The sequence below is a fragment of the Gopherus flavomarginatus genome, chromosome 7 (genome assembly GCF_025201925.1).
Source record: "Gopherus flavomarginatus isolate rGopFla2 chromosome 7, rGopFla2.mat.asm, whole genome shotgun sequence".
Taxonomy (NCBI): domain Eukaryota; kingdom Metazoa; phylum Chordata; order Testudines; family Testudinidae; genus Gopherus; species Gopherus flavomarginatus.
Genome location: NC_066623.1, coordinates 9,417,053 through 9,443,083, shown reverse-complemented (window position 1 = coordinate 9,443,083; position 26,031 = coordinate 9,417,053). Strand labels below are relative to the sequence as shown.

The 26,031-nt window shown below is 39.3% G+C and overlaps 2 protein-coding genes across 2 annotated transcripts in view; both read right to left on the bottom strand.

Annotated features, from left to right (window-relative positions):
* Window positions 1-433: 433 nt before the first annotated feature.
* On the bottom strand, window positions 434-16,271 carry PHYKPL (5-phosphohydroxy-L-lysine phospho-lyase). The gene is made up of 13 exons (XM_050961928.1): window positions 16,231-16,271; window positions 14,567-14,863; window positions 10,847-10,965; window positions 9,757-9,916; window positions 5,188-5,262; window positions 4,365-4,452; window positions 4,146-4,262; window positions 3,760-3,842; window positions 3,167-3,392; window positions 2,744-2,898; window positions 2,028-2,117; window positions 1,068-1,198; window positions 434-519 (listed from the first exon to the last, which is right to left on the bottom strand). The coding sequence occupies exons 1-13, from the start codon at window positions 16,269-16,271 to the stop codon at window positions 473-475; spliced, it is 1,629 nt and encodes a 542-aa protein (XP_050817885.1). The 3' UTR covers window positions 434-472.
* Window positions 16,272-18,910: 2,639 nt separating this feature from the next.
* Window positions 18,911-26,031, bottom strand: part of COL23A1 (collagen type XXIII alpha 1 chain) — a 56,599-nt gene continuing 49,478 nt past the window's right edge. Inside the window, exon 25 of the mRNA XM_050962264.1 lies at window positions 18,911-24,663. Within this exon, the coding sequence (XP_050818221.1) occupies window positions 24,613-24,663 (51 nt within the window). The 3' untranslated portion in view covers window positions 18,911-24,612. The remainder of the gene's footprint in view (window positions 24,664-26,031) is intronic.

The window sequence follows — 26,031 nt, the reverse complement described above, 5'->3', positions numbered from 1 at the left end:
GAATGGATCGAGTTGCGCTTGCCTTACTCAAGGGTTCAGTAGAGCAGTCACATAAGCAGCAGCCAACACAATGAAATACATTGAAAATCAGCTACCCTCTCCCATCACCATAAACAGACAGCACAATGGGTGATATTCTTTGAATAGCAGCAGGTTAAAGGATCCAGCTGCTATTGGAGTAGTCAAATTTTGAAGTGCTTTAAGGATAAAGATTTAATTATACCAAAAAACAGGCATTTCACTTGAGGGAGAATAGATTGTTTTGGGGGCTGAGAAGCTGAAGTGATCCTACATAAATCAAAATAGTGATTAGAATATCAGAAGGGTCACCTATTTTGCAAAAATATAACAGAAACATTTGATTGGTTAGCTCTTTACACCAAATGCATGTCATTACTAGTTTAGTGATTCTAATTAAACAAACTGCAAAAGATAAAATGCTTACCTGGCCAGATAGAGCTGAGGCCTAAAGTTAATGGTGGTTTCCTACTGGCTCACATGTCTTTTCTCTTTCCATGTCTGAAATGCAAGCAAATTCCTAACAATGTTCAGACATTAATGACCCCACTGAGCTAACTCTGCAAATATAAAAAAAAGTTAATAGTTTAGAGATGCAAAGTATTATATAAATATTGAACTTATTCTCAATATGTGCCTGGTCAGCAGATAAATATAATGAACCTGTGCAAGAGACCACCTTTACTAGGTATCCCTCTGTTCTAAGAGAGCCCCACACAGTTATCCCCCATTAAGTACAGTTGTGTTCACCTCTTAGAGAGCTTCACTGGACAGATTAAGGCCAAAATTTTCTAAAATGGCCTTCAATTTTGGGTGCTTTACTATAGGTAACTATGGCCTAGCTTTCACAGGTGCAAAGCAATTTTGAGAATTAAGCCTAACTGCCTCAAATTCATCACCTAAAGTTAGAAAACCATCTCGAAAAAGTTGCCCTAAATGGCTTCCTTTTGGTCACATTACGGCAGTGTCAGAGCCAAGATTATTAGAACAGGAGAGTTCTTGCTTAGTCTGCTAACCTAAACAACTGAAAATTAATCTGTCAGTCTTACCTGTTAATATTTCATCCATTTTGTCCACAACTAATTTGGCATTGTCCATAGTAAAGCACAGTGGAGGCTTGAACTTAAGCACGTTTCTTCCTGGACCATCTGTACTTAACAGAATATATTCTCTCTTTAATCTAGAAAGGGAAGAAGATTTGTCTAAAAATCTAAATAAATACTTCTAATAATTTCACCTAAAATGCAATCCATTTATTTTTCTTAATCTTGAAAATATTAATTACTGCAGTGTCAGCATGATGGAGACTTCAGAAAAATTCTCTGTCCTCCAAGTGTTGTGGTCCAAATCACCATAAATTGTGTCAAGTTGTAGATCATCATCTAATAGTCAGGATATTTAATTAGTTTAGATGAGAGGGGATTACTTGATGTTTTAACAGAAATTAACAGAAATTCACATTAAGGACAGCATGCAAAACACAATCCAAATTACATTCTCTGATGTATACGCTGACATTTTATATACCAAGTGTCAGCACAGTGTAATTTGAAACTGTTGAAATCCTGAACGCTTCTTTTTATAGTTTAAAGAAACACAAGCCCACTGGCATACACTAAAGCCAAGATTTCAAAAAACAGGCGTTATTGGAGCCTCAGTACTTTTTGAAGAATTGGGTGTCTTTATTTAAAAGTTTGGTTACTACATAAGTCTTATTCTACCTATGAACTTTACGCAAACTTCCCAATGACATCGGTGAGTCTTCAAGAATAGGACATCACTTTCCGTATTTGGAGACTGACAAGTTCAGAGTTAAAATGCATTTTATCATCTTGGCGTCAGCATAATATTTTAGTCCCTGGTGGCTATGCACATAGTTATATATATGCTGTATAAATGTTGAATGGTTAGTACTTGCCTCTCACAACATTGTTTCATTAAGTGCTACAACATTGTTAAATCACACGGATTAATGTATAACCACATATGTATGTACTTTAAAAAAATACCTTGTTATTAAATACTCAGCTTCTTTAGTAGCTGGGGTCCTTTTCTCTTGATCTTTTATCAAATCCACTCCAATAAATAATCCAACACCCCTTTGAAAGAAAAACAGGTATTCAGTCTAAAATCAGCTAGAAGGAATTAGGAATAATTTACAAAGAAGTGGAGCAGCGACTGTCTTATGAGTATATACTCTTGTTTATTTTCATATTTCACTCAATTCTATTACTAATGTGATTCATTTGTTAAAGGGATAGAAAAAGGGTACTACTTGTTGTCTTAATACAGAAGAGATGCTGTCAATGTAATAATTCAGCAAGACAAGATTTTAATTTTTTCCTTGCTCACTCTAATTCCCCGATTGAGTTCAAGTTCTGTGTCTCAAATTAGCGATGGCAGAATCAATGCAAGTTTCCATATTTGTGTTTTAACTTGGATCTGGCAGTGCCATCATAAGGGTGTCAGTGTCTAGGCCAGTTCAAATCTAGACATTTTAGTCAAGTGAAAGTCAGTCAATCTTTGTAGTAGCTTGTATGGAGATGGGGAGGGAAAGAGATACACAAAAAGCATTTGTGATGCTGAATTTGTGAAGAATGCAGATGATGCTAAACATTGCCTCTTAACACAAGATTTAAAGAGCTTGCTACAACCTTTGGTGCTCTGATTTGATAAATGCTGACCGAAATCAAACTATCTGAAAATGTGAATTGGTTGTTGATACCTGACATCACCAATGATAGGATGCTTGACCTTCTGCTGATTCAGTAATTCCATCAAGAAGTTGCCTACTTGTGTGGCATGTGCTTGAAGATGTTCCTTCTCAATCACATCTAAAACTGCTAAACCTATTGCACATGAAACAGGATTTCCTCCAAACTAAGCTCAAAGGAAAAAATAAACAGTGTCAGGCACATAGGGAGAAAAAAAAAAAATTAAAGGACAGTTTTTACGTATCAATAAATATTTCAACATTAACAGCCGAAAACCTTCCTCCATTGTTTGTGGACTATAACTGCTCAATGTTGCTTTCAGTTAACGTGTTACCTGTATCTTACAGGACTGTGACACTTAAACAGTGATGTCCTCTTTTACGTTTAGTTGGTCATGTAATCAGAAACAATGATTTGGTTAACTCTTTACTTACTGTATTAAAATACTCCACTCCAGTGTCTGCAAATGCTTCTGCAATTTCTTTAGTTGTTGCTACACAGGCGATGGGGTGCCCATTTCCCATTGGTTTGCCCATAGTGACAATATCAGGTACGAAATCCTCTCCCTGAAGCTGGAATGCCCAAAAACATTTGCCAACCCTGCCAAAGCCAACCTGAACTTCATCAGCAACAAAAACTCCTCCTGCCTTGTGTATGTGTCTGTAACATAACAGGGACATATTAGACTTTTGGCACTCAACTTCCATCTCTAAAATTTGTAGCACAAAATTGTGATACTTCAGTTGATACATGAATTATACTGCACATTTAAGCAGAAAAATATTTTAACTAGTTAAGAAATAAAAATCCAATATGCTTGTTCTACATTACATAAAAATAGTAATAACGCTGCTGCCCTGAAGAGCTTACGATTCAATAGGACAAAAGCATTTTGTGCTTTTTATATCAAAAAGCATACTAAATCTAAGCTGTTTGCATGTTGTGATAAAGACGCTGGTGTTCAATCTCAGTTTAGATAAATTACAACACACAACATGTGTAAAGGGTTCTGAAGGGATCTACTTACTCTGCTATCATCTGGAAATAACCTTCTGGTGGAATGATCTGACCACCAACACTTGGCAAAGATTCAATGAAAAATGCAGCAATCTGGAAGAGTAACATGCAATATTTGAACTAAATAGTAAAGATTACCGCAGTAATATAAGCAAGTTGCAAACTCTACATAGCTGGATGAATAGTTTTTAAACTATCACTTTGTTATATATAGTCAAATCTTCAGAAATTATATCTGATGGATGTAATACAAAAGTATAATTGTCATTTATGCAATCTACATGCTTCTGAATTCCCTGACATGGATGGTCCCGAAATGTCTATTGCTGCTGCTAAACTCTACTATTCATTCCCACTGCTAAAGTCAGCAAATAGATTAGGAAAGATCTTTTTCACCTTTCTGCCCTTTTTTTGTGCTTGCTCAATTATTTTTTTCACTTCGTTGGCATAGGCTAGGACTGAATCTTTATAGTCTTCTCTGTATATTCCACGGTATGTGTCTGGGAGAGGAGCCTGAACAAAGGAACAATGCCTTAATGATTAGTATGCCACAGATGAGATGGATAATAAATTAACTGAAATAGTCAAGGTATGTAGGTGGCAGTATGTACATACCACGTGGACCCATTCCTTTTGTCCTTCTAGATTTCTGAATTTATATGGACTTATGTCAATCAAGGATGTCAGATGTCCATGGTAAGCACTTAAAACAAAAACAATGTAGCAGCAGAGCTAAACAGTCATTTCCATATTATCACAGTTCTCTAGAATTCCAGCTGACCAAGATAGAGTCACATGGCCCAAAATACCTGCACAGGAATTTATCAACCATGTCGACTGTATTTGGGATTTTCGCTCCTACTTTCCTCCCCTGTTTACTTGGTAGAAGAAATTGAGATCAATCCCCCATTTCTTTGGCTTTTTAATGGCTTGTTTCTATCATCACAGCAGTGTGCATCAGGAGGAGTATTACCTGCTGGCAGTGATCAGGAATCAAATCAGAATTAAGCTCCAAAACTCCAGATACTGAATATTTGCTGTTTCTTTTGTCTGCTTTGCTAGTCACTGTGTTTTAAAAGGACTATTTTTTGTTATACACCTCTACCCTGATATAACGGGAGCCAAAAAATCATACTGTGTTATAGGTGAAACCGTGTTATATCGAACTTGCTTTGATCCGCTGGAGTGTGCAGCCCCGTCCCCCCGGAGCGCTGCTTTATCGTGTTATATCCGAATTTGTGTTATATCGGATCACGTTATATCGGGGCAGAGGTGTAGGCACTCGTTCCATTCACACCTCTACAGGGCAAAATTATGTCAAATGTGCAGATGGGGTAGTTTGAATAAAACTGTGCCCTTTCTTTAGAAGTGGCAATTAAAATTACTAAACAAAAATAAAATACAGTAGATATTATTAAACATTGTTTGATATACTTACTGGTCCAGAACAATAACATCCTTGTGTTTTGTATATTGTCGTGCCAATCTCAAGGCAAGATCATTGGCTTCTGATCTGCAATTGAAAATTCAAAAGCTATTTCACTGCACATACATGGACAGGATTTGAAATCTTGTCCTTCCTTGCTGTGCCATTTTGCATCCACAAATGACATCAGTTGTACAGGCAAATAATCACAGGTGCAAAACTGCAGGCCACTGGGCTGGAATACGACCAGGATTATGATACTACATTGCACTTACTAGATACAGGTGTGAAAGGATTTGAGTGTTTATGGGTAAATGTTCACTGTACACACACCACCAGATACAAAAATATTTCCATCTAGGATAATCAAAATAAGAAAAATGCTGCTTGAGAACTTAGAGTTTGAATCAAGGATATTATTTTGTATATTCTGACGTGATACTGACAATTTGTGCTTTAGCATTTTTTTAAAGTTTGTCATTAAATAATTGTCTTCTCCTCCCTATTTTACGTAAGTGAAAATTTAAATAGATTAAAAGAAAATAAATAAAAATTGAATTCTGCCAAGCCTAGTTCTATAGCACTTTTTCAGCAGAAGATCTGAAAGCATTTTACAACAATGGGTAAGTAACATAATATAAATTACCACAGAAGCAGGCCAAAACAATCCTAGCCGTGACTAGTTTGAAAGAAAAATTATCATCTCTGAAAACAGAAATTAATACCCTTATACAGAAATCTGACTACCTGAAAAGAATGATTTTTTAGGAAAGGAATTACAGAGAGGCCAAGGAAGGATAATAGCAGCTAGAATGCTTCTCTGACCATAGGATGCTGTTCCAGGAAGATGATCTGCTGGGAAAAGATTGGGGAGAGCATCTGCATACAGTGACTTACCAACTTAATGTGGAGAGCTTTAAACTAGGTTCAAAGAGGGCAAGTGACAAAAGTTAGCATAGAAAAGGCAACTTGAACAGAGGGCTACGTGTTGGGGTGAACATGGAAAATTAAAACATGGTCATAGGAACAACAAGAGGAAAATCAGTGGGAGAGTCTGCTCAACAACTTTGATGCCTATACACAAATGCAAGGCATATGGGAATAAATGGGAAAGACTGGAAGTATTAGTACATAAGCTAAAATATGACTTAACTGGCATCAGGGAGATTTGGTAGTATAAGTCTGATGACTGGAATATAGGAGTATAGCTTATTTAGGAAGGAGAAGCAGGAAAAAAAGGGAGGAGGTGTTACATTATATCACAAGAATATATACATTTCTTCTGGTTCAGAAGGAGGTGAAAGACAAACCAGTTGAAGGTCTCTGATATAAGGGGGGAAAAAATAGGGATGATGTCATGGTAGGGGGGGTCTACTATAGACCGTATCAGGAAGAGGAGGTAGAACAAACAAGAGAAATATCTGAAAACCAAGACCTGGTAAGCATGGGGGACTTTTAACTACCCAGACATCTGCTGGAAACATAATATGACAAAAGACAAAATTTTCAGAACGTTCTTGGAATGTATTTGGGGATAATTTTTTGTTTCAGAAAGTAGAAGTAACCAGGGCAATGGCCAACTTAGACTTGATTCTGACCAACGATAATTATGCTGAAAGTGATCATGAAATCTAAAGGGAGAGAGAGAGAGCAAGCAGCAGAAGAATGACAATGGACTTCCAAAAAGCAGGCTTTAACAGACTCAGAGAACTGGTAGGTAAAGTCTTGTAAAGAAGAAAATCAAGGGAAAAAGGGGTTCACGAGATCTGGCAGTTTCTCAAGGAGACAATATTAAAGGCAGAACTGCAAACTATCCCAGTATGGCTGCATCAAGAGCTCTTCAATAATCTGAAAAATCAAAAAGAAATCCTACAAAAAGTGAAAACATGGACAATTGCTAAGGAACAAGACAAGAGAACAGCACAAGCACATGGGAAAGGAATCAGAAAGGCTAAGGCACGAAATGAGTTACACCTAACGAGACATAAAATGTAGTAAGAAGTTCTTTACTTCATCTTTCTCTTGCTCCTAATATATTTAAAGTGTAGATCCTCTACTTAGCAGGGAAGGAGAGCTAATAACTGATGACATCAAGAAGGCGGAGTTATTTAATACCTATTTGGCTTCAGTCTTCACTAAAAAAGGATGTGACCAGATACTCACCACAATTAATAGTAACAACCGGGGGGAAAGAGTACAAATCAAATAGGGAAAGAACAGATTAAAGAATATTTAGATAAATTAAATATAGTCAGGTTGTCAAGGCCTGATGAAATTAACAATCCTAGGATTTTTAAGGAACTAGTTGAAGCAATCTTGGAACCCTTACCAATTAACTTTCAGAACTTCTGGAGGACATGTGGAGCCCCAAAGGACTGGAAAAGGGCAAACATAGTACCCATCTTTAAAAAGGGGAACAAAGAGGACCCAGGAAATTATAGTCTGGTTAGTCTAACTTCTACACACAGAAAGATACTAGAATAAATTTGTATGCATCCAGAGGATAATAAGATTTGTCAAGAATAAATCGTGCCTAACCAACCTAATTTCCTCCTTTGACAGGGTTACTGGCCTAGTGAATGAGGGGAGCAGTAAAAGTGATCTGGCTTGATTTTAGTAATGCTTTTGATACAGTCTCATATGACATTCTCCTAAGTTAAACAAGGGAAATGTAGTCTATATGAAATTAATACAAGGTGGGTGCATAACTGGTTGAAAGACCATACTCAAAAGAGTAGTTATCAATGGTTCATTATCAAACTGGGAGGATGTATCTAGTGGGTGCCGCAAAGATCAGTCCTGGGTCTGTTACTATTCAATATTTTCATTAATGACTTAATAATGGAGTTGGAGAGAATGCTTATAAAAATTGGAGATGACACCAAGCTGGAAGGGGGTTACAAGTACTTTTGAGGACAGGATTAAAATTCAAAGTGACTTGACAAATTGGACAACGGGTCTGAATTCAAAAAAATGAAATCCAATGAAGACAACTGCAAAGTACTTCACTTAGGAAGGGAAAAATCAAATGCACAACCACAAAATGGGGAATAACTGATTAGGTGGTAGTAGTGTGGAAAAGGATCTGGGGGTTATAGTGGATCACAAATTGATTATGAGTCAACAATATGATGCAGTTGTAAAAAAAGTGTATTATGGGGTTTATTAATGGGCGTGTTGTATGTAAGATGGGGAGGTAGTTGTCCCACTTTACTCAGCACTGAGGCCTCACCTGGACTACTATGTTCAGTTACAAGCGCCATACTTTAAAGATGTGGACAAACTGGAGAGAGTCCCGAGGACAGCAACAAACATTATAAAAGATTTAGAAAATCTTAGCTTTGAGGAAAGGTTTAAAAAATGGGCCTTTTTGTCTTGATGACTGAGGGGGAAGATTCTCAAATATGTGAAGGGCTGTTATAAAGAGGACAGGGATCAATTATTCTCCGTAGCCACTTAAGGTAGGACAAGTAGTTATGGGCTTAAGCTGCTGCAAGGAAGATTTTGGTTAGATATAAAGAAAAACTTCATAACTATCGGGACAGTTAAGTTCAGAAATATGCTTCCAGAGAGGCTGTGGAATCCCCATCACTGGACATTTTTAAGAACAGGTTGGACAAATGCCTGCCAGGGATGGTCTAGGTTTACCTGGTTCTGCCTCAATGCTGGGGGCTGAACTTGATGACCTCTCAAGGTCCTTTCCAGACCTTCCTTTCTATAATTCTATGATAAATCAGTTTAGACAAGAAGCTATAGAAGCTACCACTATGAAAATTAAATTTACGCTGACAGCTTTTATTGCAGTATAGATAGTGCTGCCTTCAAAGGTTTACAATTATTTGAAAAAAAAATATTGCCTGATAGAGCAGAGCCATAGAAATAGAATAAAATGCTCTTCAAAACCAGCATACTTTTAACAGTATCAAAAGTGTATTTTACTTCATATCCTAATGTATAGTATAGTTTCTTGGCAAAAGTAGTTAGCTGGAATCGTATGTGTTAGTTGATACAAACATTATGGAATTTAGTCTTGTTCTGTAATGCAAGACTGAGATAATATAGTATACATTTCTGTTTAGTGCATGGGGAACATTAATAGAAACATTTTAAATGCATCATTGAATGTAAGAACACATTTTCAAATTTCAGCATCTAGTGCTTGAATATCCCCATACCTCAAAAATAATTTAAAATAAAATTGGCAAGTCCCATGTAAGCCAGAGCAACCACAGACAGAGCAAGAAAAGGAAAAAACCCTTAGTATGACAGAGTGTGAACACAGCTAAATAATATAAACTGTTCGTGTTTTCTTCTATAAGCTGCTTTTTTAAAGCTTTTCAAAACCATTGTGTCTGTGTTTTTCTAATAATTTGGTAATTTAAACCTTTAGAGCAGCAAAAAAATCCAGCAGCTTTCTCAAGAAGTCTGAAATTATTATCTCGTCTGCAAAACCAGACTATGGGTGTAGATCATGCATGCTTACGAGATCCTGCATCTAACTACTTACAATGAAGTGTATACTCACTATACCTATACTTCAGCTATAGCTAAGAGTTATCACTAGTAATACCTCATACTTACCCTGAATTCAAAAAATAGAATGTGCACAGCTTCTCAGGCAGTGTTTTAGAAAGTCTCTTTGCATAATCCACCAAATTGTCATGGAGATAGCGAGAATTTGTATTTAGCAACTGATTCTGTTCATGTGCTGCTTTTACTACATCAGGATGGCAGTGCCCAACTGAAAAAAAAAGGGGAGTTTTAATGTTCTCTCCATTCATACAGGTTCTTTCCCTATGACATTTGTTGTTGACAAATAGATAAATACACACTGACTTGCTCCCCTCTTTCTTATGGTGCAGAAGTTGACATTGTTCCCTGTATTGCAGCAGTAGTGTATCAGCAGTGCTGTCAGTGGGCAAAAACACAGTGCGGGTATGCTTGGAGAGTCTACATTAGGATGCATCATCTGGTTCACAAGTTGTTCTGGTTGTATTTGTTAAAAAATTGCTTAGTTCATATTCTTAATCAGATTTCCGGAATCCTATGAATCAGCTTGCTAAATCGGGTAGTATCTGATTTGATCCACTGAACTATGTGTGCACTCTGCCCTCTAAATCCTTCAAATGCATAGCTCTGCATAGGACTATAAGCCTTGGCCACTTGGATAGATTCCAAATACATGCAAGAGGAAACATATGGTTTTTCCACTGAAGCAGCAGTCAAGGAGTAAGCAAAGAAACAGTGTTAGGGGAGAATATACACAAAAAAACCCTGCCTTATGGGAAAACATACACAAATGAAACAGACCCTACAAAGTCATTTATTACTTACAGCTAAACAGTTGATCTACATTTGGCTTCCTAAGCAGAAATTTTGTGAATTTCAGTTTACTGTATTTTCACAAAGACTGGGCAGAAAGCAAATGGGGAAAATTTCATGTGTACACACCCAGAAATGAAGGTGTGTCAATAGTACTGCCCAAATTACAGACCCAAGAAATGTTCTCCATCCTTTTCCAATCAAATGACATAAAAATTGGTCTTCTGAAATGCGACATAGTATTGCCATAAGAAAAAGAATGCTGTTTTTATTCTCTTTGGTTGAGTTTTCCCAGAATATTGTTGCCTTCATTTAGAACAATCTGATAATAATGTTATTTTAAACTCACCATGAGACACATTGTTGATACAGTCAAGGTATTCTCTTCCATGTTCATCATATATATACTGGCCTTTTGCCCTAACAATCTTCACTGGCTCTTCAGGAAAAAAGAGCTTGCAGGAAGAGCTGTACCAAACATCAAAATCAAAAAACTTCTTGAACTACAAGATCCTGATAAAACATCTAAAAGTCACATAGAATTAACTATTGCCAATCTTTTTGTAATTTTAACCAAAGGCAAAATGGAAGAAATATTTTCTCAAAATAAACTAAACATGAACTGCCTGCACTCTACTTCAGTCCCCTCAAACAAAGGTTGGAGAAGAGAGACAAGCATTGTACCATGCTCTAACAGTCAGCCAGCTTAGGTTTTTGTGGTCCAGCAGGGAAAACCAACTTCAGAATCATGAACCCTTCACTGAGAATGTCTGACCACCAAACTCCAGTGTTTAAATATAGGGACTTATATCTAGTGTCTCCTCTGATATGAAATAATGTGGCCCCCCCCTTTACATTATTATTACGTTAAAATTTTACAGAGAGCTATACGTCTCCACTCCCTTTGTCTCCTTCAAGAGGCATAGACACTAAATTCTGTTAAGATTTCCTCCCAAATCCGATCTTCTCAACTTTTCGTATTTTTTTCACCTTCCCTGTATTCTCTATATGGTTCTGATCCTGCAAATTGGAACCACATGGAGGGACCTGTGCCCACATGCAACCTCGGTGACTTTTGTAAGTCTCTGCATGGTTGCTGCAGTCTGCCCAGATGGTTTTCTTTACAAGAAAGACTGGGGCCTAACTGATCAGTGTTCTTTTATAGTGAGGTGCCCAAACAAGTAAAGCTCCTAAGTACCTGCTTGAGGGAGCAGGAGAGATAATTCTCAACTGATGAAAATACGTAGTTTCAGGTCGTTATTAAAAGAACAACATCAACTTGAAATCTAGTCAGTGAAGTAGAATATGTTATAGGTAAGACTAAGCTTTTGTCATGGTTATTTTTAATAAAAAACATGGACAGGTCATGGGCAATAAGCAAAAATTCACGGAAGCCGTGACCTTTTGCTGCTGCAGCTCCATGGTTTCTCCCACCACCGTGGTGGCTGGTAGCTGTGGGGTTCTCCCTCCGCTCACGGTGGCTGGGAGCTGCAGGGTGACCATATTTCCCAAAGAGAAAATGGGATACCCTGCCTTCGTGCATTCCCGTCCTCCCATGCAAGGCTGTTGCCCATCGCTGGAACCCTGAGGAGGGTCTCTTCAGGATTCTGTTGCCTGTTGCTGAAAATTTGCAGGGGGCCCCCTGTTGCCAGAACTTTGCCAGGGCCCCACTGGCTGTCAGCTCCAGAGTCTTGCAGCCCCTGGGGCTGAAGCAGAGAATGTTACAGAGGTCTCTGGAAGTGATGGATTCTGTGACTTCCATGACCTCTGTGACATAAATGTAGCCTTAGTTATAGTACCTGTACCATATATTTCTATTGTCAAAATTTGACACTGAAAATGCATGCACACAAAATACTGTCAAATACCATGAAAAATAGAGAAAAAATGTTTTTCTCTACTGTAACTCAGTGACAGCAATCTTACTGGTAACAACAATATAACAATTGTAAGTAAAAATACTCTGATTTTTCAGTTTACAGTGTTCCTTTAGCAGATGAGAAGATAGCACTTATTAAGAAATCTGGCTTCCAATATCGATGATTGTGGACACATCAATTATGAGAAGATTAAATTCTGAAAGGTTGTTCCTCATGTTGTGTGTATGACTGAACCCATAACACATTTCTTCTAACACCAGAGCTCACTTTCCACTCATATCCTTCTTGTCATAAAACCTTTACAGATTAAGAAAAGCCAATTGAGAGAAGTCTGTCCTTAGTCTGGTCTTTAATACACAACTTAATTTCAAAGGTCAACAGTCACATAATCAGATTCCTTGCTATTGTCTTTGTTGCATTCAACAGCTCTGTGGGGTTTTGTGATCTTTTTGAAGTGCAAAGAAATGTTCAATAATTCATTTTCTTCTGTTGCCAATTACTGAACTCTGCTGAGGAAATCTAGTACAATAAAGGTACTTCTGTTTTGTAAATGTCTCAACTACACTTCTGGTTTTGGGCTGCAGTATTATAAAATGAAGCTGAATCTGTGAAATTAAATGTATGAGACACATTTTGCAATATAAACAAAAGTAGCCTCATAACACATAAGAACAGCCATACTGGGTCAGACCAAAGGTCCATATAGCCCAGTATAATGTCTTCCAACAGTGGTCAATGCCAGGTGCCCCCGAGGGAATGAACGGAACAGGTAATCAAGTGATCCACCCCATTGCCCATTCCCAGCTTCTGGCAAAAGGACTAGGGACACCATCCCTATCCATCCTGGCTAATAGCCACTGATGGACCTACCTTCTATGAATTTATCTAGTTATTTTTGAATCGTTATAGTCTTGGCCTTGACAACTGTGATGTTACACTCCATATTCTTAGGTTGACTGTGCGTTGTGTGGAAAAATACTTCTTGTGTTATGAGGAATAAATAACACTTTTTTATTTACTTTCTCCACACCAGTCATGCTTCTATAGACCTCTATCTAAGAGCCTGATCATCTCAGCCCCACCAGCATAAATCCATATAAAGCACATTAACAGCAGTGGTGTTACTCCTAAATTATTTGAGTGTTAATCCAAAATAACCATTCTGCATTTACAGCGATGTAACTGAGGCTACCTCTTCACTTATGGAAGTGTGTAGACTACAGACACAGCACACTCAGCTAGCCCAGGTATAAACAGCAGTATAGACTGTGAGACATGGCTTAGGCAGGGGTTCTGGAACAATTTTTATAGTGGGGGATGCTGATGATGAAACCACATATTTGGTGTTCGTTAATGCTATTTCAAACCAGGTGGTGCAGCAGCAACCCTGGTTCCAGCAGTACTGGGCTTTGGTGGGTTGAGTGCCCTACACACCTGAACCCACAGGTCATATGCTACATAGCTCTTTATATAGGCAAGAAGTGCTGCTCCTGTTTAAACTGCTGTTTTAGCAATGTAGTGTCCCACTGCTTCCTCTGCCAGCGCCTTTCCCTGCAGGGGTGTAGCTCCACACCAGTGACAAGTGTGGATGCAGTCTGCCTTTCACCGCACCATGTAGTTACACCCCACCCCGAGTGTGGACATCACCTGCGACCATTATCAAGACAGTGAAAGTGATTAAACTACAGTACAGTAACACGTTTTAATGCAGAAACTGAGAGGGAATTCTGAACCCCCCCAGATCGTCAGATCAGTGAATGGGGGGGGGGACCTAAATATTTTGGGAGACAAAACACTGAAAATGTGGGCTGAGGGTTATTATTTCTATGACGTATAAAGCACCACGCCGTAGGCGTTAGAAAAGAAAAGATCCCCGACGAGCTCTGCTTACAGTCCCCGCTCCTAGGAGGCGCGGGGGAGTCAGCGTCTGCAGTTCGGTTTCAAACCAGTGCAAACACTGAGGGAGCTGCCTCAGGGAAGGGGCCGCCTGCCCTGAACCGGCGCAGCAGCCGACGCTCTTCAGGAGCGGGCAACGGGCACCGCGGCCCGTGCGCTCAGCTGGGAACCCGGCTCCTCACGGGCCGCAGCAGCCCGAGTGAAAGAGGCGACCCGTTTGTGCTCCAGCGGGGCCGCGCCGTACCTCAGCCCGTCCCGCCCCGCCCGGCCGCCGCTGCTCTCGCCGCACCTACCCGATGAGCTGCCTCCGCAGGGCCAGTGTCTCCGGCCGGGCCTGCACGGCGCTTCTCGCGGGGCGGGAGCGAGCGGTGGCCGGCACAGCAGCCCCGCCCCGCCCCGCCGAGCCGCCTTCTGTCCGGGCGGGCTCAGCTCCCGCCCACGGGAAGCGCCGCGCTGCTGAGGGAGCCCGCTGGCGCCTGGTTCGGGGAGCGCCGGCCCAGTGCGCTTCCCGCCAACTCCCCAGTGTCCCGCTGAGACCCGGCGCCGCAGCTGGAAGGCCGGCGGAGCACGGGTAGGGCGCGGAGCGCTGGCTGGAGAAGGGGGCATGAGACTGGCACCCTCAGGAGCATTTCTGCCTCATGCCCCCACGGGCTCCCCCAGACCAGTTCTCTGCCGGCCTCCCTCTCGGTGCCACAGAGAGGGGAGGACGGGCACGCTGGGGCCAGGTCACTTAGCCAGGCTGTCTCTCTCTTACCCCAGCGTCCTCACTTCCAAGGGGCAGAAAACCCATCCCCTGGCCTACAGCCAGCCAGGTGGGAACCCTTGCACTACGCAGTTAAGCCTTGTATACAGGAGCAGATGACACTGTTCCAGCCCACAGCATGAATCGAAGCTCACGGTGTTAAACCGGTGCAAACCCGCTTGGGAACACTTTAAAAAGAGTGGCTTATTCTGGTTTGGGTTAGGTCCATTGGGAACAAGTCACTCAAGCGGAAAGACATGTCTCTACTCAGTTTGCTCTAGTTTAACTACATTGGTTAAAAAACCTATTTATGTTAAACTGATGCAAGTTTCTTGTGTAAAGGAGGCCTTAGTTAAGGTATATAACGTGATCTAAACAATGAGGGTAAATGCTGCAAATTATTCATTATTCAGAACTTGGCATTTCACACAGGTTGTTTTAATTATTGCATTGTGTCAGCAGGAGCATCACTGCATTCATGTACTTGCTGATCCCATTAAAAAACACCTCGACAAATACACTGTATCTTCAATAGAAAAGAATTCACCAGAGAAGAGCAACAAAAATAATAAAAGGTCTAGAAAACATGACCTATGAGGGAAGATTGAAAAAATTGGATTTAGTTTGGAAAAGATGACAGAGGGGATATGACAACAGTTTTCAAGTACATAAAAAGGTTGTTACAAGGAGGAGAGAGAAGAATTGTTCTTTGTAACCTCTGAGGATAGGACAAACTATGGGCTTAAATTGCAGAAAGGGAGGTTTAGGCTGGACATCAGGAAAAACTTAACTGTCAGGGTGGGTAAGCACTGGAATAAATTGCCTAGGGAGGTGGTGGAATCTCCATCATGGGAGATTTTTAAGAGCAGGTTAGACAAACACCTGTCAGCAATGGGTCGAGATAATCCTTAGTCCTGCCATGAGTGCAGGGGACTGGACTAGATGACCTCTCGAGGTCCTTTCTAGTCCTATGATTCTGTGATCATTTTCAGACTGCTTGTCTGGATTCCAATTTTCTGTGGAGATTATACCAGTGAAGTAGGTGACTCTTTAGAATTCAGATGGCGTTAATAAAGATAATTTTATGTCACTGGCCTGGGCCCTTCCAAATCCTCATTATCTGTGTTGTAAGGTTCTCTCTTTCAAATATTTATATTTTAAGGCAGGTGTTTCTATATCTAAAAATTAATTGTGGTGTGTGTTTTTGTGGGCTACCTTTGAGAACGTTGTCCAACATCACACAATATATACCCCATAGTCTTAAGCGAAGAAAAGTTTGTATTCCCATATTCCCGTGTTTGCTCAGTGAAAGAGTAGCAGAGCTGACAATGCTGGAGAAAAATGGCTTACTCTCAAACTGGTAAAGAGGGAACATGAACAACAGGGGAAATACTATCATTAGTTCAGATTGGTCACATTCACTTATTTGCACAGATTTGTTTACACTGAGGACTGTGGATTGGAAGAACCGTTGAAAGCATGAGGGGAATTCTCCCACCCATTGCATAAAAAGTTTGCCCTGTTTTAATAAATGTTACAAAACAATGCCTGCAACCACTAATGTTCTGGAGTAAGCAGTCTGCAGAGATTGCAAGCCTGAGCCCTCTGTGAACTGTTTGAAACAGTCTGATAGATCGTTACTGATTAGAAAATAGGGTTATAAATAAATTGCATCTTTACTTGCAGCTGTGGACAGATTTACTTGATAAATACAAGAGGAATTTAATTTCTGTGTAAATGTGAATCATTTGGAAACAATGACCTATCATGGACTCAAAACTATGTTGATTTTAAAGTCAAATTCATTTGTTTCATATTAGTAACTTGTTTAATAACTAAACATACATTAAAGGGGAAATTAATAAGGTAAATTTTTATTTGAATTCTTGCCTCATTAAAAACATTTAATAGTTATTTAAAACAAACATTTAGAATTTAGAAAGTTTTAGTTATAGATGCTGCAGTTTGATACATATTCACACCATCATAAAAACAACTTCTAAAAGGAGGCAGTTTTTTTAAAAAAGAGTCCAAATATCAACTTATTACAGATTAAAACACAATGAAGCAATGGTTTTGAGGATTTCAAAATAATGCACTGTTCATTGCAGTTATAAAATAGAAATAAAATGATGCAGTATTAGTTAATACCATTTTAACATAACAAACAATGGATAAGAAACACTATTAATGCCTTTTCAAAAACAAACAGTTGTTCCCTAAAATTATGACTAAATATAACACTTCTCTTGGCATGTACATTATAACAGTGTATAAAAGGGTTTAAAAATAAAAGACTTGCTAAATGCCTCTTTTGTATAAAGGTACCTATATTTGTTTTAGAAAAGCAATACATTTTACTGAAACTTAGGAAAGCATTGTATAAAATACTATGTAAATACATTCAAACAGAACTGTTACTCACAAGGGGCCCAACATGCAAGCAAACACTTACTCATGTGGGTAAATGAACAGATGCAACTGAAGTGAATGTGATTACCCACATGAATAAGGAACGCATATATAGCAGTTTATAGGATCAGGCCCTACTGACATAATGAAACCCAGGTGAGCTAATACACTTATTTATATTCTTCTAAATACTGTATAAATAGGTCAGATTTTCATTTAGTACAAAATACTAACAGTTGTAGCTTCTTGAACTGCAGATAATTGCACTTAGATTATAAAATGAGTGCAGTTTAAAAAGACTTGTATATCCACCCAAAATAATACTGTATGGAGCAATAGATAGCAGGTGGTTTTGTTTGCACTTTGATTATTCGGATTGTAAACTGATTGTAGCCTTAACTTCCTGCTCATTGGAATTTCCAGCTGTATGTTTTATCATACTGAATATATTTTTTTCCTGTGAGATGCAGAAAGTAAAACATGAAAGGTAAATGGAGAAAAAACAAACAGTGCAAGATAAAAATTGTGTTCTGAGTATTTCTACAATATTGCACTCCACCACATTGACATTACCAACCAGAATGCACCCAGTAAGAGACTGATCCAGTTTTCATTTTAGCCAATGGACCTAATGCTGAAACTCAATGAGTAATTGGGTGCTAAGCACTTTGCAAAATCAGGTCCTAACTGTATTTATGTTTAACTGTTAAACAAATCTGAAAATACAAACTCAATTTCACACACACAAAATAAATTGCAAAACCTAGGGTCTATACATAGCACTTTCTGAAGATGTGTACAAATCAGTGTTTATCATCAGAAAAAGCAGCGGGGCAGGTCTTAATGAGTTACAGATTTTGTATTTTAAATATATGCATGAGATTCCTCCATTTTTATTTTCCTCTTTTTAATACGTCTTTGTTGTATAATGAAGCCTCACAAAAATAATTAGCTGACTGTTCACATTACATGAAACTCAGCAACGAGGCAGCCTCTACCAACCAGCCTGTAGTACACAGGAATTCATTGGTTTTACAGCAGATGAAAGGAGAATTGTAAACTGCCAATATACTGTTCCCTACAGTCAGTGGTTTTGATAACTGCCAGTTCTAACATAAAAATGACCATACTGGGTCAGACCAAAGGTCCATCCAGCCCAGTATGCTGTCTGCCAACAGTGGCCAATGCCAGGTGCCCTAGAGGGAGTGACCCTAATAGGTAATCAAGTGATCTCTCTCCTGCCAGCCAGCCCCACCCTCTGACAAACAGAGGCTAGGGACACCCTTCCTTACCCATCCTGGCTAATAACCATTAATAGACTAAACCTCCATGAATTTATCTAGTTCTCTTTTAAACCATGTTATATAGTCCTAGCCTTCACATTGCTAATGCATTGAAAGCTGATGCCTCAATATCTTTTTCTGGCTCCCTTTAAATTCTCTAGAATACTATATAGTCTCTGCAGTATATTCTCATGTGCCCTGTCCAGTTTTAAATTATTGAAATGACAGGTTTTCACCACTTACTGTAGGCTCATATTCCACAAAATACTAGAACGTTTTTGCTCATGATGATTAAATGAAATACATGCAAGAGTCACACAATTAAAATTATATATTAAATCATGAACCAACTATAAGCAAGAGAGACTGGGTGCAAATTAAGAAGAGCAATTGTACTCAGGGGTTTACTTTGATGTTCAGTAGACTACCAACGGAAGTATATGAAACTACTAGTCACCAAAGTGTTTAAAACTGGGTTAGATTCATATGTGGGATTTACAACAATCTTGGGTACAGCTGCCAAAGACTAGCTGATCCCCTAACAAAATGCAGTGGGCATGGACTAAAGCAGGGGTCGGCAAACTTTCAGAAGTGTTGTACCGGGTCTTCATTTATACACGCTAATTTAAGGCTTCGCGTGCCAGTAATACATTTTAACGTTTTTTAGAAGGTCTCTCTATGTCTATATATTATTTAACCAAACTACTGTTATATGCAAAGTAAACAAGGCTGTCAAAATGTTTCAGAAGCTTTACTGAAAATTAAATTAAAATGAAGATCTTATCAGTTTAGTGTGATCCTTGCCCTGGCTTTTCCTTGCTGAGTTTTCCAATGTCTGCACACAGGCTTCTGAGTGATCAGTTGTTAACCATCTGGAACCCCAGATCAGCAGCTGAGGTGAGTGGAGCTGGCGGCTGGTAGGGCTGAGCAGGGCAGGAAGCCTGGACCCTGTGTGGCAGGGGGCCTGCGCTGGAACTCCAACCGGAAGCAAGGTGAGTGGGATTGTGGCGGGGACCCCGGCTGCCAAGGGGCCAGCAGCCGGAAACCCAGAGCAGTGACTGAGCAGCTCAGTCCGCCCCTGCTCTGAAGTTTTGGCCTCCGGCTCCTGCCAGCTGGGGTCTCAGCCTGCTGCCAGCCTGGGGTTCCTTCACCCAGGCCGGCAGCGGGCCCTGAATGGGACCCGCGGTGGGACCCCGGCTGGCAGGAGCCAGCGGCGGAAACCCCAGAGCGGCAGCGGGCTGAGCGGCTCAGCCCGCCACTGCGTGCCATCAAAAATCGGCTCACATGCCACCTTTGGCACGTGTGCCGTAGGTTGCCAACCCCTGGACTAAAGTGATCAGTTGTTCTTCCTTCCTAATTTTCTGCATTCCTAGAATAGTTATTCTTAGCAGTGAAACAGTTAATCTCTGCATAAAGGTGGTCTTGTAGGGCTGCCACGGTCAGTAACACCCAAGGCAATATGCCACATCTGTGCCAGTCGTGCAAATTAAAGTGACTTGGGCAGCTTGAAATCTGTGAAAATACTTCATTAAATACTTCAAAAAAAATTCTTGCTAACAGATAGGAAGCCCAGTTCTGCCTATTAAGTGCACCAGCAAATATTTACTTATAAATCGGTTTTTATCGTTGTCCAGTAAAAAATGCTTATGAAGTAAAAACAATCACATGCATAAAATGAGGGAAAGCAATACTGAGGTTACAGTGCATCCTAACTGAAACAAGTACCATTAAAAAAAAAAAGATGTCCAGTTCTACTCTTAGCTACACTGGTGTAAATTCTGTTGAGTAGAACTGGGCCAAGAATATATAGTACTTGTCTCAGGATAATTTTTTTAAGAGCAGCTTTTATTGTTTACATTTTATAGTCAGATTTTTAATTCTCTATTTGTACATTTGGCTCATTGTTCAGATAAATCTGTTGACAATATGGAAAATATTTAAGAGTTTTCTCTCCTCTCAAAGAAGTCTGGCTGGTAATCTCAGTCAATTTTTTGTGTGTGTGTCTATCTAAGAAGCACATGAATTAATTACTAGGATAACAATTAAATAAGAACAAATGAGAAGCTTATGGTGTTTCCCATTATGGTGATATGTCAGAAAATGTACAAACTAATAAAAAAATTGAAAATATGAAACTGTCTTTAAATAAATATTATGATGTTTTACAGAGATATTTCAACCATAAAAATACAAGAAAGAATTATCCATACTTCTCCCCCAAATTAACATCAGAAAAATCATATTCCCCTTTCCCTGACATAAAGCTACTTATTTTGCTGGAAAACATATCCTCTAGGGGGCAGCATTAAACAACCATTCAGTTGCCATGCAATCTACCAAAACATGGGTACTACCTCTATTTTTGTTTATTGAATTTTCCTGCCAAAAGGATGCATAATTATACATTATGAAAGGTTATTTATGGCAGAGACTGGCTGTTTGTCATGGCAATAAATCTGGAAGTGTCATGGCATAACAATACTTTAAGTTGTTTGCCATAGGAAGTGATGAGAATATTTAAATGAATACCATTTATTTTATTGTGAATTGCGTAATACAGTTTAGTGGTGTTTAGCTAATAGTTGAAAACTCAAACTCCACTACATGGTATGTAGAGAACACCAAAGTCTTGATCCTGCAGTTGGATTCTTGTGGGTGGAAGAGTCTGCCTGCACAGGTCTGACTGCAGGATTGGGGACAAAATTTGTAAAACATCATGAAGGGCCCTTGCTCCATTGTGGACCGATGCCAGTTGTACACTATCTAGGAATTTGACACTGACACTAAATAAAACAAAAACACAAACAAACAAGAAAACAAATGAACAAAAAAAAAGCAACCCTAAGAACAGGGTTTCTGTCATGGAAGTCTTGGCCATAACAAACATACAGCCTTTTTATAGTAGATAACCGTGGTAATATATCTGACAGGCTTAAAAATATGGAATATACTTAATAGATATTTTTTACATGGGTGGATTCCATCCTTTCCAGTTTTAGCATTAACAAGAACGACCAGTTCAGAAAGAACATATCAATGATTTGTTTAGTTAAAGACCATCAGACACCAAACATATGAAAGCATAAAACTGAAAAGCTGACTAAGAAACATTTTATCCTTTGGTTTTCTAGAAAACAGAAGAAATATTTCAGCTTTAGCATTAGGAGAGGACATTCATAGACATTTTAAATATACAAGAGAAATAAGTTCATCATCATTATATATACAGAAAATGTAAGCGGCAACATCTTGATTTCTTAATCAAACTACCAAAAATAACTATCAAGGCTTGAAAGAAATATTTTCAGCTTGGAGTCAGTTTGGGTTTTCTCCCACTCTCTTTCCTAACTAGGAGAAACATTCCTCGATTAACCTCCAAGTATGTAATTGCATCAACTGCAAACTACAGTCCCCCCCACAAGGGCAGGCTTACATCATCAGATTGTTTAAAATACTGGAAGTGAGTCTACCTCAGGGTCCCAGTGTCTATATGCTGGTGGCACTGGACTGAAGCTTGCAATGACGGGAAATATTTGGAAAGTAGTCAAGGCCAGAGGATATTTTCCCATTGGGAATTATAGGAAGATCTCCCACCTCTGCTATAGCATTGGTGCAATCACACTGTTGCTTGCACTGATTGTGCTACACGAATGCTAGACCAACAATGGAAGATTTCCCTAAAATTCTGCATAGGCTAGTCTAGACAGGGCAACTGTACTGTAACTGTTACCAAAAATCAGGCCTTTAACATGACTGAAATGACAGGGTGCAGCATACAGCCAGACTGCCCTGAACAATACTGAATGAAATAAACCATTCTAGCTTTAGGGCTGGTTTACATTGCCTTGGCAAAATGCACGAGAGGAGCGTGATTTGTAAAGCACTCCAGTATGCTGTACTCTAAATGCCCCATGTAGATCCTGTTGGCGTGCTCTAAAAGGTATCTAAGTTCATGTTAACATAGTCCTGTTTGACTATGTTAACACGAACTAGAGAATTGGGTGCATACTGCCCTTTGTGCCTTTCAGAATCTCCCTTTAAAAGTGATAACTCACCTCATGAATTAGAAATAATTAAAATGCATTTTTATTGCTGGTTAAAATTATATAATTCCTGTTTCTTGACCTATTAGCTTATCTGAGTTTTAATCAATATAATTATAGAGAAAAGTAAAAAATACAACATACACCTTTATAGTCTTTAAACAAAAAAAGACAAGTAATACAAAATCAAGTGGCTGACAAATATAAGAAATAAAAGTTAACTTTTCCTGTGAATCTTTTACGTAGTCCACATCTTCTGTCATGATGAGCTGTATGTCCATTTCAAACATTAATCAGTGTACAGGAAATGCACTCTGTTGTCTAGGAGGCTTTCCTAAATAAATCCAGTAGAAATAATGCACCAAGACATGGATGATAATTCATAGGCATCATTCTGAAACTTTCTATCATCTGTTTGGAGACATTAATGGAGAGCAGCATACAGTACTGAGCACATTATCCTTGTTCATATTATTAGAGCTGGAATTAACTCTGCACTAGGTTAACTTGTACAGGCAAAGCTCAGTAATTCCTGCCTTTATCCCAGTATCCTCACTTCACCACAAGCCTGCATGTGCCCAGTAGACTCAATGGAATAATGATCTAAACACAAGGCTTGGATCAACACAGTAAGCACCACAGGCACAAAATTTTGATGTTTCCTCTCTCTTTATCCTTTAGTTACATTATGCTACTAAAGAAGTGTATTGGGAGGAGCACAGAGATCAAACGATTACAATTTTTTTGCCATGCAACTTTTTCCTTTTAGAGACAACTCTCCTCAGCCAGTTCTAGAGCTCCATCCAAGATGGGAATGCCGTCCATTCCCAGTGGGTGGTGCACTGCTACTCCACTCTGTATGGCTAGGCATGCAGTTGCAGCTCCTATCCAAGATCAGTGTACTTGATGGCTGTGTAATCACTCTAGGTTTCTCCAATCTACCTGGCCACCTTACTACTCCCTACTAGTACATCACCTACAAAATCAGCATGTCCTAAAAGCCTGGGTTTTGAGCTTTTGGTTAATTAGGCTTTACCTGATATAGGAAATAGGCTCCGATGACCTGTTTACCGGTACATCCAAGTTTTGTCTAGACACTTTTCAATGTCATTGGTGTCTACTGTTAAGCTCTCTCCCCATCCCATAAAGAGAAACCATCAGGCTTTCTGGGTGTTCATTTCTTCAAGAATGGAATGGAACTGGTCAAGGTAACTTGCAGAATGGAATTACTGTGTCACTGTAATCTCAGTTCACCCAGTATTTTTGAGTGGGTATGTGGTATAGACTGAGCCTGAGTTCAAACTCATTTACAGCAAAGAAAAAGAGAGACAGGGAGAAAGAGGTGGAGGAAAAGTATGAGTATGCAGATCAAATTACATAATGTTCACAAAACAAGCCCCACCAACCAAGGGAATCGAATACCATATTTCATACTGTGACCTCTTCCAAGTTTTGGGATCCCCCCAGTGTAAGTGCTCTCTTGCTTTAGAAAAGACTTTAGCAGAGTTCTCACTATGCGCTGAGCCTAAGATAGCAATTTTTTTTAAAAAGTGTGTTTGGCAGATGAGGTTTCTCAGGTTCTCTGGATTCTGCGGTAAGAAAGACGGAATCCCCAGCAAGACTCTTGCAACTCTTCAGCCACACACTCCAGAAGGTTAAAAGTACGTTTCTTCCCGAGATACAAGTTCTGTCATAAGTAGTTGAAGCATGCACAGATGGCCGAGTTCATCATATTGAGCCAAAACTTTACCATTTCCATCAGGGTGGGAGCATGTAGCAGGGAATGGGGTTGGCTTTGTTTTCTCTGCCAGCTGAAAGTCCTTTCACTTGGCCGGATGACAAATGAGTTTCTTTCATTTCTAGGGCTGCAGTCTTCTTTTCTTTTTTGCTTTCAGCCTTGTTTTTTCACCCTTTTAGTGAGTGTGCAACAGAAATGCAGAGTTGAAAGCCAAATTTAGAAGAGGGATCTTTCTCCTCCATGCTCTAAAGGCACACTAGGCAACAAATTGTCTCAGTACTGTTAGTCCACACAGTAGCATTAGCAGCAAATACGATTATTCCCATCCACTGCAGCTTGTTTGTATATAAACTCCCAACGTTTCCATGCATGTCCTATGGGCTTGGGAAACTTTATAACATTTTAAAAGTCCATAAATGACAGCATCCAGTATAAAAAAGTTCAATATATTACTGTTGATATTTTTTTACAAAAATTAAAAGATCAAAATATGTCACATTATTTACATACTTTATGCTTCATGGTTAGAGATCACTGAAAAAAAACACACAGACAATGTTTTAATCACAAAGACAGGAATGTTTCTTTACACTCATTCACTGCAAAATAGTTAATTATTGTTAATGCTGTAAGAATTGACCCCTTTTGACTTTTTAATATTAAACAACTAAATGAATCAACATAGAATTAAATAGTGTTCCTTTAAGGCCCTGCCCACATTCCAAGTTTGTAACCAGCTAGTAATGTGGTCGACTCTGAACTTGATTTATATCCCCATACCACATGGTTAAAATCTGATTAGTAACTAGTCAGCTACCAATGTCCCAGCATTGCCAGAGTGTTAGTCTGGCATATACTTCTCTGCCTGTAACTAGTTTACAGTACTGTTCTTTAGTGATATGGAGAAAATGCCCTAACCATATGCAGACAATAGGTTTGGGCAGTCCTCCTTCCTAGCTGTTTGTGCACTAGATATCCCACAATGCACTGTCCTGTGTGCTACTGCTCTTCTGTGTGCATGTCATTTAGATGCTTTATCCCCACTACTGAGGCACTATGGAAGAGCTGCCCAGATTTTCCTAGAACGCACTGATACAAACACTTTCAGGCAGTGTGGCTGGCGTGGACACATTATTGTGATGGCAGAAGTACTCCTGTATCGGGGTGCTGGAACTAGGGGTGTTGGGGGTGCAGCAGCACCCCATGGCTTGAAGTTGTAATAACCAAATATACAATTTCTGTTTTCAGCACCACCACTATAAAAACTGTTCCAGCATCCCTGTCCTGTATGGAACCAAATGATTTATAACTTGGTTAAAGAGACCAAAATTCTGTCTGGTTTCAAAATCATGGCTAAAAGCTAGAGTATGGGCAGACCTTAACAGAGAACTGTAAAGCTAGAATGGAAATTAAGTTAAACCCAGATTTCTGAGCCAACTATCTTCACTAATCAGGTGGCAGAAGACATTCAGCACAGGAACAAGCTTCCACCTTTCCTGATTCAATAAAGCTATCCCGGACAGTAATTTCACAAGCACTA